Below are 18,355 nucleotides of genomic sequence, written 5' to 3'. Positions count from 1 at the left end.
ACTGAAAGTAAAGAGATGGAAAGACATATTCCATGCAAACAGAAATCAAAAGCAAGCAGGAGTAGTCATATCAGATAAAACAGACCTTAAGTCGAGAACAGTAAAAATCCGAAACAAAAATAAAAAACATAAGAGGTCATTATATGTTGATAAAGGGATCAATCCAGCTAGAGGGCATAACAATTCTAAATAGATATGCAGCCAGCACTGGAGCACCCAGATTCATGAAGCAAATATTACTAGATATAAAGAGATAGAGTGCAGTACAATAATAGTGGGGGATTTCGACACCCCACTCTCAGTATTAAACAGATAATTTAGACAGAAAGTCAACAAAGAAGCATTAAAAGTGAAGCTAACATTTAGACCAAATGGAGCTAACAGACATTTACAGAACATTCTATCCAATAATTTCAGAATATACAATCTTTTCATCAATATGTGGAACATTCTTCAGCATAGACCATATGTTACTCCACAAAACAAGTATCAACAAATTCTGAAAAATCAAAATTATATCAAGTATCTTCTCAGAGTGCAATGGAGTAAAACTAGAAATCAATACCAAGAGGAATTTTGGAAACTATACAAATACATGAGAATTAAATAACATGCTCCTGAATGACCATCGAGTAAATAAAGAAATTAAGAAGGAAATAAAAACATTTCTTGAAACACATGAAAATGGAAACACAACATACCAAAATCTGTGGGACACAACAAAAGCAGTGTTAAAAGAGAAGTTTATAGCATTAAATGCCTATATCGAAAAGGTAGAAAAATTACAAACTAACAACCTAACAATGCACCTAAAGGAACTAGAAAAGGAAGAATAAACCAAACCCCAAATGAACAGAAAAAAATAATAATAAAGATCAGAACAGAACTAAATGAAATAGAGGCTTAAAGAAATACAAATCATTAACAAAATGAAAGTTTCTCTTCAAAAAATATAAACAAAATTAATAAACCACTGGCAAGACTAACCTAGAAAAGACCCAAATACACAAAATCAGAAGTGAAAAAGAAGACATTACAACTGATACCATAGAAATACAAAAGATCGTCAGAAATTATTATGAACAACTATATGCTGACAAATTGGAAAATCTAGGAAATAGATAAATTCCTGGAAACTTACTACCTACCAAGATTGAATCAGGAAGAAACAGAAAACCTGAACAGACCAATAAAAAGTAGCAAGATTTAATCCATAATAAAAAGTCTCCCAACAAAGAAAAGTCCAGGACTGGATAGATTCACAGCTGAATTCTACCCAAGGTACAAAGAAGAACTAATACCAATCCCTCTGAAATGATTCCAAAAAAGAGGGAACTCTCCCTAATTCATTCTATAAGGCCAACATTCCCCTGATCCCCAAACCAGACAAGGACATAATAAAAAAAAAGAAAACCACAGACCAATACCCCTGATGAACACAGATGCAGAAATCCTCAACAAAACACTAGCAAACTGAATCCAATACTATGTTAAAAAGATAATACACCAAGATCGAGTGGGATTTACACTAGGGATGCAAGGATGGTTCAACACTTGAAAATCGATAAACATGATATATCACTTTAACATAATGAAGAACAAAACCATATGATCCTCTCAATAGATGCAAAAAAAAAAAAGTTGGATAAAATTCAACATCCCTTCAGAATGAAAACTCTCAACAAACTAGGAATACCTCAAAATAATAAAAAACATATATCATAAATCCACAGATAACATTGTGCTGAATGGAAAAAAGTTGAAAGAATTTTCTGTAAGAACCGAAACAAGATAAGTATGCCCACTTTTAACCAATTCAGCATAGTACTGGAAGTCTTAGCCAGAGCAATCTGGCAAGAGAAAGAAATAAAAGGCATCCAAATTGTAAAAGAGGAAGTCAAATTGTCCATCTTGTATCCAGAAGAATCTAAAGACTCCACCAAAAAACTCCTAGGTTTGATAAATGAATTTAGCCAAGTAGCAGGATAGAAAATTAATGTACAAAAATCAGTGGCATTTCTATATACCAATAATGAGCTAGCTGAGAAAAAAAAAATCAAGATGGCAATAGCTACAAAAAAAAAAAAAAAAAAAAGGACCTAGGAATAAATTTAACCAAGGAAGGGAAAGATCTCTACAAGAAAAACTACAAAACACTGATGAAAGAAGTTGAAGAGGACACAAACAAATGAAAAAATATTCCCTGCCTATGGATTGGAAGAATTAATATTGTTAAAATGACTATATTGTCCACAGCAATCTACAGAATCAGCACAATCCCCATCAAAATACCAACACCATTCTTCACAGAATTAGAAAAAAATCTTCACAAATGGAACCAAATGGAACCAAAAAGAAGAGCTCGAATAGCCAAGACAATCCTGAGCAAAAAGAACAAAGTTGGAGGCATTACACTACCTGACTACAAAGGTACAGTAACCAAAATAGCACATTGGTATAAAAATAGACACCTAGACCAATAGAATGGAATAGAGAACCCAAAAATAAAGCCACATATTTAACAGCCAATTGATCTTTGACAAAGCTAACAAGAACCTACACGGGGGAAAGGACACCCTCTTCAATAAATGGTGCTGGGAAAATTGGTAGCTGCATGCAGAAGAAAAAAATCGGACCCTTATCTTTCACCATATACAAAAATCAACTGAAAATGGATTAAACGCTTAAAAGTAAGACCTAAAATTATAAAAATACTAGAAAAAATACCTAGGGGAAACTCTCCTGGACTTTCTTATAGGCAAAGTATTTATGACTAAGACCTCAAAAGAACAGGCAACAAAACCAAAAATAGACAAATAGGACTATAATAAACTAAAAAGCTTCTGCACAGCAAAGGAAACAATCAACAAAATGAAGAGACCACCTGTTAAATGGAAGAAAATTTTTGCAAACTATTCATTTGACAGGGGACTCATATCCAGAATATATTCAACAAACTCAAACAACTCCTCAGGATCCTTGGAAGAATACGGGAAAGGTATATTTATTTCAGCGGTGGCTCAGTTCCCTGTGCTGTGATGTTAATATGCATTTCCATCTTCTCAACCTTTTCCCATTTCTATGTACAGGAATATTTACTGCCCTTCCTATCACCTTCAAATGACAGTAAAGCAAGACCAAACTTTTTATCATCTGCTCTTCAGCCTCATTATAGACAAGATATGTGTGAATCCTTTCAAAGGCCCAGACACAATCTTGTTCACCTCTGTAACCTCCTCCACTAAAAAAGAAAGATCAGTCATTTCTATTTCGAATCATCATTTTCAACCAAGACTCTTCATTAAATCACCCAAGGAACTTTTTAAAACACACAAATGGCTGTTCCATTTTCCCTTTACTTCATAAATGATGATAATCATGGCTCCCATCAATTGAGGGTATATTTTATGCTGGGTGTTGGGTTACACTCTATATACACTTCCACACTGAGGTCTCACAACCGAGCCCCCTACTTTATAGAGGCAGCAGCTGAGGCTCAGAGAGATTAACAGTGGGAAGACGGTCCACAGCCTATGCTTAAAGGAGCTGGCTGGGAAATCGTCCTCTTGAACAAATGACTGTTAGGGGAACACTAGTTATTAGAGAAACAGGAATATGCACTCCCTGCTCTGCCTTAGCCATGGACAGCATTCAAGGACTGGCTATACTGGTGGTTACCTGGGACTCTGATATCTACTCATTTCTGGAGAGTTGTTTCCTATAACTTATCCCAGACTATCATGGACACAAACAAAATGAATGCAGAGGCTTGATTTTCAATCAAATTGCTCTGGATTCAGTTCTGGGAAGGAGTGGTACAGAATTGGTGTGACTAAGAGCACTCAAAGCCTCAAGCTTTTTACACAGCAAAATGCAACTGATTCATGACCGGGGCTTATGAAGCACACAGAAAACATCTGATAAAATACACATTTATTAGAAATTTTTCAGCAGCATTATTTCCAGTTGTTTATCTAATCAAAGTACATTTCCAAGTAATTACAATCAGTACTCAAAATATGAGCAACAAATATTTTGAGAACTCTGGAATAAAATAATCAGTAGTATATGTTTCATTCATCCATCCATCCATCCATTCATTCATTGTTCAACAAATGTGCAATATTAGCACAGAGAGTCAGGAATGCTATTTGCTATGGGAAAGTGTGTATTCCTGCCATGGTTCCTATTGTGCAGACTATACCCACTATTTAAGAGAAGAGCTGGAAGCTGGGCACAGTGGCTTACGCCCATAATCCCAACTACTCAGGAGACTGAGCTGGGAGGATCACTTGAGCCCAGGACTTCAAGATCAGCCTGGGCAACATAGCAAGACTCCATCTCTTTAAAAACAAACAAACAAACAAACAAACAAAGAAAAGATCTGGACTGTACAGTACATTCTAATATGAAGGTACACATTTCACCAAAGGGCCTAATAAAAAGCTTAAAAAGAATGGTTTCCCTTTCTATTCAGGTTCAACTTAGGAAATAAATAGTGATTATAATGATATTTTCATAGAAACAAAAACCCAGTTGAGGCTTTGCTTAACTGGTTTTTTTTTTTTTTTTTTGCACCTTATTTTATGAAGACACAGATTTGGTTTCAGAAATTCAGCTACTGAGCTCCAGCTACTGGGGCAGGTGACCACCTTGAATGAGAAATTGCTCCAAGGTCCATCAAGTAGAAGAGCTCATTTAATTAACTACAAACTCAATGCAGGACACTGGCACTTAATGATATGGGATTTCCTCATAGACATCACAAATACAAATGTTGCCTTGGCAGCTAGTGAGAGAACACACATGAAACGAGAGTTCTGATTAGACAATCCCAACACACAGAAGGGCCAAACTGAATTGCTTTGTCTACCTTCTGTATTATCTGAGGAGTCTACAGTCGAGTCCAGATGTCTATACAACACATAGGGGCCCCTATCAACATACCCATTAATCAAATTGACATGTAATATTGAACATTAATTAAGTGCTAATGTGTAAAAATGGACCCAAGAGCAGGGCCTGGACTCTTTTCCTAGATAATTTGATAGGAAATACGAGCAGTGCCTCTTCTTTAGACACAGCTAAAGGTCCCAAGTCAATTCCTTTTCTCGTTGGATCATTTACTATAATGATCACCACCCAAATCAGCAGACACCTTTATTAGCAAATTTGGTAACAGGATAATTTTTCCAAAATTTACAAATATACAATATATTTATAGTATTACCTTCAGACAACTTCAGTGCAAAGATATACATATAGTACATTGTGATAATTATTTGTAAAAATATGAGACGGCATAAGTAAAAAAAGACACACAGGATATTTCCAACTATAGGCAAACAGGGAAAAATATATTTTTTCATAAAGTACTGAATGTTAACTTTTTTCATCTGTTTGTAAAAAATATATGTGCAAAAGTGTGTTTCTAATTATTCCCTAAATAGCTGGTACAGCTATACTTCAGAGTCTTCTTTAACAAGATTTGCAGTGTCTTTAAAAGTGTCTTCTGTTGCGGAATAGGTTGGAGTTGGGTCTCTTCTCGAAGCAGGCTTAGGCTTAGCAGGGAGCGAAGGTGATGGAGGTGGGGTCGCAGCAACAGTTTCCTTTTGTTCGTTCTCCATCTAAGAACACAACGGAACAGGAATCAGCCATTTATTATCCCAAGGTCAACATACACGGTTTTTCATAAAGGAGACTATTTGTGGCCACTCTGCTTAGAATAATCTAAGTGTGTGTCCAATTTGACCAATCACATAATTTCTAAGAAAAAATGTCTGTGCTAAGAAAAATTGTTAAAAATTACCTGTGCATAGATTGGATTTTCAAAGTTGGTAGTTTGTTTAGTTTTTCGTTTGAAGAGATTCCATTTTGTCACCTAAATAAAAAGGGGAAAACAAAAACCTCTCAGTAATGGTATGATTTTGTGGGTTTCTTTTCCTCCCGTCTCAATTTTAAAGTTTCTTCTTACTGAAGGGTAAAGCAATTTGGGACCTGGAACCATGATTCAGCCCATGTGGTAAATCGTTCAATTCCTCCTGTGGTCCCTGAACAGTAACTGAAACTCTCCGGGCTCTTTTCATCCAATGGTTTTAAATACTTCTTTGATTTTAAATTTATATATTACAGAATTTGTGCCATAGTATCTACAAGCAGATCACATGGTTACCTCAGTACAGAGAGAACACATAAAATAGACACACACAAGATGCATCTGGAGAAAAAGAGATTTCTGGGGCTGCTTGAAAATTGGGTGTGGATGGCGAACCCAAACTATAACTCTTATTCCCTAAAGTAATATTCTTTGGTCAACTCAAGAGTATCCCTTCTCCCTTCACCATTCTCTCCTGTATCATAATAATAATAATAACAAAAACATCTAACATTTATTGAGTGCTTACTCTAAGCGTTTTACAAGTTTCTGATTTTTTTAAGAAACCCCAGAGGTAGGTACACTTATTATCCTACATTTGCTGAGTCATGGCAAGATTATACAACTGAATTGCAGGTAGAAGGGCAGGTAATGATTACTCAGCGGACCCAGGAGCACATAAACTGGAGAACCCAAAGAGAATCACGCTGGACCATGGTGCGTGGCCCACGCCTGACTGAAAAGTTGCCTGTCGTGCTGACTGCCAGACAAGGGAACAGACAGCCTACTCTCAACAGGAGCCGAGGCAGCCCGCAGGTTTTATGGGGTGTCTCTCACTCTGTGAAAGCAGGGGACCAGCCTGTGGAGGAGTGGGGAACACAGGGCTACAGAAGTAGAAGAGGTCTTCACTTTAACCCACATTCAAGTGAGTTCCTGCTTTGTACATAGTGTCCCCAAGGGGAACATGAAGACATTCAGGTCAGAGCCCTGCCTCTGGGCCCTTACAGTTAAGTGGGGCGGGCCAAAATCTCTTAGATGTTATTGCTTCAAAATGAAATGGCTAACTTGGAGTTAAGCAATTACTAACAGGAGAAAAGGAATAGTGACTTTTTTTTTTCTGTCTCCTTGGGGGATCGTATGCATATCAATGTAACTTTTGGAAAATGATAGAACTGAATTTTTTTTTTTTTAATTTTTTGAGATGAAGTCTTGCTCTGTCACCCAGGCTGGAGTGCAGTGGTGTAGTCTCGGCTCACGGCAACCTTTGCCTCCCAGGTTCAAGCAATTCTCCTGACTCAGCCTCCCGAGTAGCTGGGACTACAGGCATGTGTCACCACACACAGCTAATTTTTGCATTTTTAGTAGATACGGGGTTTCACTGTGTTGGCCAGGCTGGTCTTGAACTCCTGATGTCGTGATCCACCTGCCTCGGCCTCCAAAGTGCTGGGATTACAGGCGTAAGCCACCGTGCCCAGCCCGTGTTTTTAATTGTTAGTCTTTTAACATATTTATGGATGAAAGACACATTTGTGAGACTCTGGCATGTTCAAATCAACCTAGGTGATCTCACCCAAGCACCTCTACTGCTTTTAAGTCATGCTGGCTATTATCTCAGTGCCCATGACACAAGAAATACAGTAAGATCCCTGGACGTATCATGGAAGACACATTTTAGAGGGTCTCAGCCTCACTAATGTAAAAAAGTAAGAGGAGGAACCAAGGTATTAAAAAGGGAAAGAGAAATATTACAAAGGGAAAGAGAAAGAAAGGACTACAATTGGTGAAGATCTGCTCTCCTTTGAAAGATCCTGTCAGTATACATTTTGTTTCTGATACCAGACATGCAGGTCAGAGGTAACAGACATGCAGGCAGAGGTTTCAGCCTCCCCACCGCAGTCACCTTCCTGCACCAGCTGGGGAAAATCTCTATTTAGTGAAGAAGATCACTAGACTAGAGATGGACTGAGAAAAAATGTTGAAAATACAAAATAAATCTGGCACTAGCTTGAGGTTGACTCAGGCTTGGAGGACCAAATATATGACATTCAAGTATCCATGTGTCTGTGGAAAGTTAATCTTCAAAATCCATTTTTAATACAGCTTAAAGAAAAAATGTTTAGTCCCTTGAAAAATATGAGACTGAAAATTCCTTTCTACACAATATTTATGTATGTCTGTGAGTGTGTGTGTGTGTGTGTGACATGAGAAGAAGAAATAAGGGAATTTGAGAAGGCATACAGAAATCTTATAGACACTCTTCTCAGCATCAATTTAGCTCAAATTTTATTTTGATTTAAATGAGCAGAACAGAAACCAGTGTTTAAGGTGACAGTGAGACTGCCAAGTTATCCAGATATCAGTGTTTATAGATTATGAAATTTGAGAAATAAAGATTGTATAAAATGGTAAAATTTCCAACTACTCTTAGACTTTCATTTCTTTACATTACTTCACAAAATTGGTCATAGAATCTTAGAATAGAGACATTCCAGTTCCTAGTGGTTCTCAACTAAGAGTGAGTACACATGTGTTGGGGGACGGGAGGTGATTTATGGGGTCACAGTGAATTAGGGAAGACACTACTGGAATTTAGTGGACAGGAACCAGAAATACTGAAATTTCCTGAGTGCATAGGACAGTTTTGTAGCACAAAGAACTGTCCCACTCAATATGCCAATAGTGCCCCCAGTGAGAAATATTATTGAGGACTGTAGCCCCAGAGGTAAAACAGTTTGTCCAGATGCAAACAGCAATATTGAGATAGCTGCATATGCATTCATTAAAACTAATGATACACATTAATACAGAGTTTAATATCAAATATATTTATTGAATTTTTTCCTGGAGAACAAATAGAGTACCAATTGCAAAGGACCTGCAGGCATGTTTAAGAAGCTCCATCTACTGGCATTTTTTTCTTTCATTCTCCAGTATTAAACACCATGCCTGACACATCGAGAGCAATAACTTTAGTTAGATGATTGGTTTGGCCAATAATTAATAGATGGATGATGAATGGGCAGAGTATGTAAATTTGTGCCATCTAGTGGTAAAGATCTGTAATAGCAGGAGCAGGAAGCACAGCTTAAAGGAATAAAGATGCATGCTGTAGAGAAATCACGACACATAGAGAAGAATCTTTCATCTGTATCTTTGACACAGTGAAATCTTTATTCATACTGAGTCTATTTCTCAACTTAAATGTCCCTGGTCTGAAGGTACTGGATCCAGAAGTCTACTTGTTCTTCTTTGTGACATGTTCTCCCATGTTACAAGGAACATGTTTCCCAACTCAATGTTAGAATGTAGCTTTATTTGGTGGAAAGTTTTTCAATCTATGACTTTTTAAAAAATTATGTTTATTAACTGTCAACACATCTTGGGATCTTTGATCATGTCAGAGTCTCCCTTGTTTGCTTAAGGTTAATAACAACCCAGCCATCCCAAAGTTTTTCCAAATCCCACATTATTTCAGGAGTCAGCAACTTACCTGAGTTCCATCAGCAGCTGGGGAAGTTGGGCTTGTCTCTGGAACTATCTCAGAAGGGTTTATGGGACTCCCATAATTCTTATTATCCACATTCCCAGATACAGTCACCTGTGGACATATTAAAGGCCTTCACCCAATTTTGAAAGAATTAAGTAGCAAATAAATTTGCTGTAAAGTTTGTACGAACTCTGGCTCTTTTTGCCATCTTGTTCTCCCACAGACATCATCAGGCACCATTTTTATTGCATGACCCAGAGGCCAGGACTAAACATCACTCCCACCGCCCCAAAATCAAGAGCAGCAACCACTAAGTTACCTCATACCTTAATCCTGGGAGGCAAATACAGCCCTCACTGGTCCCACTCTCACTTACTACTTGCAGTTTCTACTGTATTCTCTATGCCTTCTTACTCCCACTGTTGACCAAATTTTTGGATAAAGATACTCTAGTTATATACTGGAAGCCAAATCCTAGAAGAACAGCAAGAATAATTCCCCAACCTCACTGATGAACTGAGAATCCTATCTTTGGATCTTAATAATTTCTTTGAATATTAATAAATCCTATCTTTGGAAATTAAGATTTCATAGTACTACTAAAAAGCGGCTGAATTTTTGAAAAGATGAGAATAATAGAATTAATAATCTTCTATGCATTTTTCTATAACAGTCATACAATTCCACGGTTCCCTTTTAAGGCCAAATTACCATGAATATATAATAAACTACAAGGCAGACAATTCACTCCTTTTCCTATATTTTCACATTCATTACTTGTTTATTCTCAAACTTGGATATGCATTTGTATACATGGCCTCGTTTTATTTTAAGTGAAGATGTCAAATGAAATGTCATATCTCTTTTATCATGTGATTAAAGTTTTCATGTCTGTTTATCAAAGGATCAGGGAAAATGCTTTCAAGATTTAAACATTTCCAATCTTAAAATCACAAAATATTTGTAAAATAAACATTTCTAGCTTCTGTATTAAAATGTGCCATATCTCGAGTCCAAAAGGAGCATAGGTGTTAACAATGACAGTTATTCATTGTCACTAAGGCCATAGTTGTGACAAAGGAGACACATGTTCGCAGTTGACAAGCATTAGAAGTGGTGCTGCGGCTACTGATGCAGACCTTAAGAAAAGTTATTCCCTTCACCTATATTCCTATTTCATCTCCCAGCTCTTCTTAAAGATGACTGAGTGACAAGGCTGCAACAAGGAAGTTTAGATATCTGTCCATCAACTCTAGAGACCTTTGTACTTTTCAGAAAAGTATCACAATAGCAAACATAAGAGGTCTCTCTCCCTTTAATCCACCTCAAACCACACGCTTGGGATGGCAGCAAGAACCAGAAAGTGGGCCCAGTCCCCAAATTCCTGTATAATGACCTGACAATTCTCTACTCATTCATTTCACAAGTATTTGTAGAGAAGCTGTGGTACTTCAGGCACTGTGTTTACCAGGCTCCTGAAGGGACTCAGACCTCTCTTGCTCTGACACCACTCAAAATGAAAGGTTCTTGGTCAGCAGCCCCGGCACGGTTGCCAAACCTCCACCACTTGCGACAGAACAGGATTCTGATTGTTTTCAGGTCTTATGTTCTTGGTCCTGTTGCTACAGACAGGGCAGCTGCAGCACGGACCACTCACTATGCTTCCTTCCATTTGGAGGGAAGGTTAGGAAAATCCTAAGAAGACATAACTCAATAGATTAACATCCAGCGACAGCAGTAACTGAAGGAAAAGACTGTATGGTTTCTCACCTGGGTTGGCTGAACCACTTTGACAGCACTGTCTCTGACTGAGTACATTGGGTTTTCAAATATTATGGGCTGCTTCCCCATTTCCATGACAAAGTCTTCACTCTGATGGCACAGAGAGAGAAAGAGAGATTACACCATACTAATCTGGTTCACACACAAAGAAAGGTGCCTTCCTCACACCTGGAGGTATGCTAGGTGCTATGCCAAAGTTACTCAAAAGAGAACTTGCAAAAAAAAAAAAAAAAAAAAAATTAGTCAGGTGCAGTGGTGCATGCCTGTAGATTGTTATGCAAAGTAACATAACATGCACTCATTTACCAACTCAAGGAAACAGAAACATTTTTCTTATATCCAAATTCTGTTAAATAACTCACTTGGGAATTGGGTCTGGGCAACAGAGAAAAGGATAATGGTGGAAGAAGAAAAGAAGAATAAGGAGAGAGGGGAGGGAAAAAGAATGGATGGTATTATATTTTCAGAGAAGGAAAAAAATGAAAGATTTGAAGGAGACACAAAATTCTGAAAGTGGTTTCCCAATACTGATTATAGAAAGCCCCCTCAAGTGCCAAGACTATGGGAGCCCCCTCACGAAGTATTTCATTTGGTCCTCCCAGGAGGTATTATTGTACCTATTTTACCAACAGGGACAAGGAGGGTCAGAGATATCAAGCTCCATGTCTGTTTTCACATACTTAGTATGTGGCAGAGCCGGGGTCTGGACCAATGCCAACTCTAAAATCACTGTTTATTTCATCACTGTACATTGGCAGAAAAATATATGACACTAGGAAAAATATAGTTCCCTACTCCTTTTATACATATAAAATGTCATCAAATAAAAACAAAATATCATGTCTTCCCCACACACCACCCTCAAAAAAACCAGAAAGCTCTTCAATATTCAAGTTAAACTTAAGACTGTTCATGATTCCAATTCAACAGCGTGGCTTAGAGAAGGGGTAAATTCCAATTTTATTACCAATGTTTTTAGACACCTTTCAGCAACAAGCCTAATGTTTCCTAACTTGGTTTGTGTAGTGCAGACTTTATTCTGAGAGGCCTACTGCTGTACTTCAGTCTTCTCTAGGTGAATTTTATTCTTTATAAAAAGTATTTATTCTATAAATGACAGCCTTCAAATAATCATTTTGAAACCATACTCACCATTGCCATTGACCTGTCAATAGCAGTCTCAGGTCCAAAACCAGACACTCCAATATCCATGTTAAGATCTGCCCCTGATCTGAAGGTCACCCCATTCCCATTTTCAGAGGGCTTGACAAGACTGCTTAAGCTGGAAAGAAGCAACCAAAATAGTGTCTTGTTATTTAAAACAACAACAGCAGCAGCAACAAAAACAACAAATACAACCTTTCGTAATATTACCCTTTCCTCCACATTGCTAAATCTTCCTTAAATGTAATGCTCCATTCCCACTCTGAATTTACACTGTCAAATATGGTAGTAAGTTCCCTTAGCTACCTGGAAACGTTAAAGCACATTCCTGAACCATGAGATCTAAAAGAAAAAGAGTCCAGCACATAGAAGGATAAAGCCTGGGCCATCACACAGCTGCCTTTTCACTTCTCTCTGACCTGAACACCTACCAGTAGGCACAACCATTTGGACTACAAAACACAGCTTGTCACCCAGGCTTTAGAGAAGCATTTGACTAAAGTTGTGATTTGAAGTGACTGCTTTACATCCTCACTACTTTTTGTTTCTGTGGAATAGGTGAACTGTGTATTGTGCTTTTTTAACTTAGAAAGAAAACGAAGTCCTTCCCATGGCTTCCTGTGAATTACTTAGGCTTCAAACATCAAGGTTCCCCATAATGAAACTGACCTTGGCAGCTTGGGCAGAGCAGGCAAAAGGGAGCCGGTTCTCCTATAGTGGAAGAATCCGGCAATTGCCAGAGCTCCAATTATGACGATCAAGAGGATTGTCAACAGCACAGCTACTGCGGCTATAGAAGAAGAGAGCAGAGAGCACATCAACACACGGGAGCCCGCAATCCTGGCAGAAACTGGGGGCTAGAAGCACTCCTTCAAAGACTGAGTTAAGTGGAAAAGCTGTGACAGCATTCAGTGTAGGGGCTATGAGTAATTTCCAGGTTGCTCACATTCTTAAAACTTACTTGTTCCTGGAGAGATGCCTTTGGAAAACGCCATTTCACAATATTTTCCGGTGTAGCCGCTAGGACACCTGAAAGGAAAAACAAAATCATTCACTAGCTGTTACGTTCTTAGGCTTCTATTGCATTTTTCTGAGCACATCCTGAAGTAGAGAGAGCTTTGACTGCATAAATTACGTGTTGAACAGACAATGTATCCTGCATGACTTTTGTTTATTCTGCCAAGAGAAGACAAGCAGAAAGAACAGTGCTCTGATTTTAGAAATTCACTTTTAATGGAGTAGCTGTGGCACTGATGGGGTGAGTCTGGTCACGAAAACCTGTTGGTGTCTAATCTATGCAATGCTTCCTTAGAGAGTACAAATGGAAACCATGGTTATGTTTTTTTCTTTTATATGCTTTCATTAAATGCTTTTTAAAGACATCTATTTGTCTTGCTCCATGTTAAGAGTTTTCTCAACACAGTCATCTTCTTTCCGAATCTTCATCCCAGTCTTTCTGCTCATTATGAGTGCCTTGTACTAAGGCAGCCCTGCAGACAGCTCTTCTCCCACAGCCCTGTTGTAATGAACAATACCAGGTGAGTAGGAAAATGCTGCTGCCATTTCTCTAACTCCTTGCTCCTCAAAGTGTGGTCCAAGACCCTGTGGCCTCACCCAAAGCTTCTTAGAAATGCAGAATCTGTGTGCATGAGAACGGAGATCTTGAACCAGATCTCCACGGGATTCCTACGCACATTCTAGCTAAAGAAGCACTGCCTCAGTTCTCTGTGGACTGCCTCGAGGGAAGGCAAGCTGGTTAAAATGTAAGAATTAGTGAACTGGTGAGGTTCTTGTATTTGTTTTCCTGGCTACTTTAAGGTCTCAAATTTCCCCAGAAGAGGCAAGGCCTATAGCTGGGACCTCAACATTCAGACTTACTTGCATTTGGGGAGGTCAGTCTCATCAAAATAGCAATTTCCTCCGTGCATGCACCTGCATGGGGGAGGCAGGTTGATAGGCAGTTCGATGGCTGCAGGAAGGGAAAGCCATGCAAGTGTTAGTCAGCTGTACTCAGCAGAGTGCCCACACCATGCAATCCGGCCCGGGTTAGGGTTGGGAGGAAGGGTGGGCCAGCCAGCCAATTAGTCTCCCTGTCAAAGCTTACCTTCCCCCTAAGTCCAGTGAATTTCCTTAAGGTCTTGGAGAATAACATACATTTAGTGGAAAGAAAGGGGGCAGTTTATAGATTTTTTCCCAAAAAACAATGGAGAGGTACTAGACTCTGGAGCACATATATTAATAGTTACAAGAACCTAGTGGTAAAATAATCTCTTAAAATGTTCACATTCTCATTTGAAGTTTTCAGAATTCTCCATGAACCCAGTTAAAACCAAGAGTTTAATGTAGGCCCACCTGGAAACTTCAACTAAAGGCACCAAAGCGTCAGTAATTGATCAGTCAACAGGCAGTCACATAGCTACACATAAAGAGATATTTGATAGGCAGCTAGCTAGAGAGCTCCTGAGTTTTCAAGTCCTCCCAAACTGCCCTTACTCCAGGTCCCTGCTCCCAGCTAGGCCCATACATACTCCCAGGATATGCCTGATGGGGGATTAGTGCTTCAGTGTCTTATATGTTGAAGGTGCTTAATAAGTATAGGTCACATGTGTATATTATTTAAAGAGTCTGGATACCCTCCTGGCTCAGTCCTTCAATCTGAGTCTCTACTTAATGTTCACTGTATCAGACAGGTCTTCCCTGAACGCTATCTAAAGGAGAATCCCCACCCAATCCATCCTCATCCCTCTTCCCCTGCCTTCCTTTTCTCCATAGTACCACCTGACCTACTATATATTTATTGACTTCTCTATTTATTGTTCTCTTAGAATGTAAACTCAATACACACAGGGGGTTTGTCTGTTTGGTTCACTTCTGTTACCTCTAGCACTTAGAACAGTGCCTGAAACATAGCTGGCACTCAAGAAATCTCACTGGACTAATTGCTTAATTATTATACCAAACTGAAGCCCTATATGGAATGATTGCCATCATTCGTGTGCTTACTTCGGTTAAAGTTCTTTAAAACAAGAATCTTGATAAAATCCGCTTGGCAAAAAGTTTAAATGGGAAAAGTAGTAGATGAGCTGAAAACCAGGACCACGCTGCTCCTACGATGTGAAATTGCATTAAGTGGCAAAACAATCTATCCACGGCATAGAACAAATCTCATAAGCCTGAAATTCTCATTTTGTTTCAAATATTGCTCGAAATATTGGATTCCTACCAATATTTCCCCAGTAGCGTTGGGATGAGTGCAAGAGTAGGGGAAGAGGGGAGACAAGAAGCAGTTTTTTTCTCCCTGGATTCATTCCCTAAACCCGCCAACTTTTCAGCCTATTTGGAAAGAATCAAACGGTGGTTCCTGGTCTAACTGCCTGCTCCCCCTGGTGGTAGAAGGTGGTTAAGCGTTTTCCTTTCCCCATCAGCTAAAACTGGGGGAAGGCCCCAAGGATGTGAGCCATAAAATGGGCCACTAGTGAATTGCAGGATGACTTTTTCACAGGTTTTTCCAGCACCAGATGCTAGTTAGGGACATTAGTTGTTCCCGCCTGGCTTATTAACTCCTTAAAAGCGTCACTGAAAAAAGTCTTGCCAAGAATAGATCACCCACAGCATTTGGGACGAGAATTAAACCACAGCTTCCTCAGGCTGGTCTTCATCTCCTTATAACATAAAGCACTTTTCCAAAGGTAGCCCTTTTTCAGTTGTCAAAACTGAACATGGTTCTCTACCCTGAGGAGCTCTAGTTAAGGTTGAGTGGATTCTGGGGCAACGGGAATCCAGCTTGAGGTAGAGGTCTTATAAAAAGTCACTCTTCAAAATGTTTTTACAAAACAACACAGCAATAGATTTAGGAGCACTGGATCTATATTTCTACAGATCTTAGCAAATAACTCTCAGCAGTCACTGGAACATGGTTCTGTTTGCCCCCTAAGTCCCACTCAGCTCTGTTCATACCTCCCACATCCCTTATCCCTCCTTTCAGCCATCCCCACTCTGCTGCAAGGATCCAGCATACAGAGATTCTTCAGACTACTGAGGGCAGCAGAGGAGTGCTCCCAGGCCCCTGTGGTTGCTCGGGCAGTGCTCCTACCTGCATCACACTCAGTGGTACTCCCCTCTATAAAGCTGGAGCCTTGGGGACAGGCACAGCTGTATCCTCCAGGTCTCAGAAGGCAGAGGTGGCTGCAGATCTGTTTGCAAAGGTTGGGCACTGGAAAGCAGGTGAGAACAGCAGTTAGGTCCTGACAGAATGAATAACCTGACTGCAGACATACCCAGCAACTGGAAGTGGCTCTGCCAGGTGACAGCAGAGCCTAGGCAGCATCCCAACACCTCTAGTCCACGTGTCAGCTGGCTACTCACCCTCATTTACACTATCATCTCTGCCACCACACTGCAGTGGGATTGTCCCTCTCTGGGCCCTCCGGCCAATTTCTGTACCACTCACATTTTCTATTGGCATCACTTATCTTCTCTGCTGCCCTGAGTGGTTTGGAAGGTGGGTATCTGGTTCACTGCCTAACCTGAAAATCTACTCAGTGCTAAACAACTTGAGATGGTTCCAAAGACCAGTGAGATCCACATATTATATCAAGATTTGTCACCACCCAAATCAGGATAGATCATAACAGATGGTCTATCCAAAGTATACTGGATGTGATTTCCACCCCAACCCTCCAAGGAGACATTTCTCAGCTACCTTAATTGCAAGAAAAGGGAATTTAGAGCAATGATTCCTCAGAATCACCTGGGAGCTATTCAAAACTATTGATGCGAGGCTGGGCGTGGTGGTTGCCAGGCCGGGCGTGGCGGTTCCCATGCCTGTAATCCCACCACTTTGGGAGGCTGAGGTGGGCAGATCATGAGGTCAGGAGATCAAGACCATCCTGGCTAACATGGTGAAACTCCGTCTCTACTAAAAATACAAAATAATTAGCCGGGCGAGGTGGCGGGCGCCTGTAGTCTCAGCTGCTCGGGAGGCTGAGGCAGGAGAATGGCGTGAACCCTGGAAGTGGAGCTTGCAGTGAGCCGAGATCGTGCCACTGCACTCCAGCCTGGGCGACAGAGCGAGACTCCGTCTCAAAAAAAAAAAAAAAAGCTCCGTGTTGTCCCAGCCAAATATGTTCTATGGGCCATATTTGGCCTACCAGCCGCTGCTTTTCAGTCTCTAGTCTAAACCAGTCATCAGGCACAGACCAAGTTTTAAATTCTCCTGAGGAATGCATGGATTTTAGACAAACTGGGCTCTGGAAAAAATGCAGCCAGGGGCCTTTAAAGTCTCAACAACAGGTAAATACCACCTTGTTTGGTTTTCATTAAAAAGGACACACATGTGAAAGAAGCTAGTCACAAAGAACCACATACTGCAGGATTCCATTTGTAGGAAATGTCCAGAATAGGCAAATCTATAGAGACAGAGAGCAGATTAGCAGTTACTGAGGGCAGGAAAATGGTGGCTCAGAGGAACAGGGTTTCTTTGTAGGGTGATGAGAATCCTTTAAAACTGATTGTGATGATGCATATACAACTCTGCATATACTAAAAGTCAGTGAATTGTACACTTTAAATGGGTAAGTTGTATCATACCATACATACCATATGTGAATTATATTTTAATAAAACTGTTTTTTTAAAGATAATAAGCCAGGCATGGTGCTGTGCAAGTAGAAGGCTGAGGCAGGGGACTGCTTGAGCCCAGGATTTTGAGGCTGCAGTGAGCTATGATCATGCCACTGCACTCCAGTCCGGGTGACAGAGCAAGACCCTGTCTATATAAATAAATTAATTAATTCAATTTCATTTAAAAGTATTAAATACTCAAAACTAAGAAAACAAAAGGTAGGGAATGGAATGGAAAAAACACACAAAAGATACACAGAATGATTTTTGTCTCCTCCATGACTTCGTTTATGCTATTCCCTGAGCTTCTGAACAACCGGCCTGGCTCCTTTGCCTATGTGTACCCAAGACATCTATCCAGATTCCACGTCAGTCCCACTTTCTCTAGGAAGTGGCCCTTCTCACTCTCACCCACACTGACCTCA

General features: G+C 39.8%; 1 protein-coding gene across 1 annotated transcript in view; it reads right to left on the bottom strand.

Annotated features, from left to right (window-relative positions):
* Window positions 1–3,916: 3,916 nt before the first annotated feature.
* The window catches only part of LRP2 (low density lipoprotein receptor-related protein 2), a 214,594-nt gene continuing 200,155 nt past the window's right edge, over window positions 3,917–18,355 (bottom strand). Inside the window, exons 71-79 of the mRNA XM_011988152.1 lie at window positions 16,402–16,521; window positions 14,187–14,277; window positions 13,270–13,337; window positions 12,978–13,098; window positions 12,297–12,426; window positions 11,133–11,234; window positions 9,366–9,473; window positions 5,810–5,881; window positions 3,917–5,627 (exon numbers count right to left, since the gene is read on the bottom strand). Of these exons, the coding sequence (XP_011843542.1) occupies window positions 5,460–5,627; window positions 5,810–5,881; window positions 9,366–9,473; window positions 11,133–11,234; window positions 12,297–12,426; window positions 12,978–13,098; window positions 13,270–13,337; window positions 14,187–14,277; window positions 16,402–16,521 (980 nt within the window). The 3' untranslated portion in view covers window positions 3,917–5,459. The remainder of the gene's footprint in view (window positions 5,628–5,809; window positions 5,882–9,365; window positions 9,474–11,132; window positions 11,235–12,296; window positions 12,427–12,977; window positions 13,099–13,269; window positions 13,338–14,186; window positions 14,278–16,401; window positions 16,522–18,355) is intronic.

The sequence above is a fragment of the Mandrillus leucophaeus genome, unplaced genomic scaffold, assembly GCF_000951045.1.
Source record: "Mandrillus leucophaeus isolate KB7577 unplaced genomic scaffold, Mleu.le_1.0 Scaffold324, whole genome shotgun sequence".
Lineage (NCBI taxonomy): Eukaryota > Metazoa > Chordata > Mammalia > Primates > Cercopithecidae > Mandrillus > Mandrillus leucophaeus.
The sequence above is the reverse complement of the archived record's forward strand: the minus strand, read 5'-3'. Positions and strand labels throughout refer to the sequence as shown.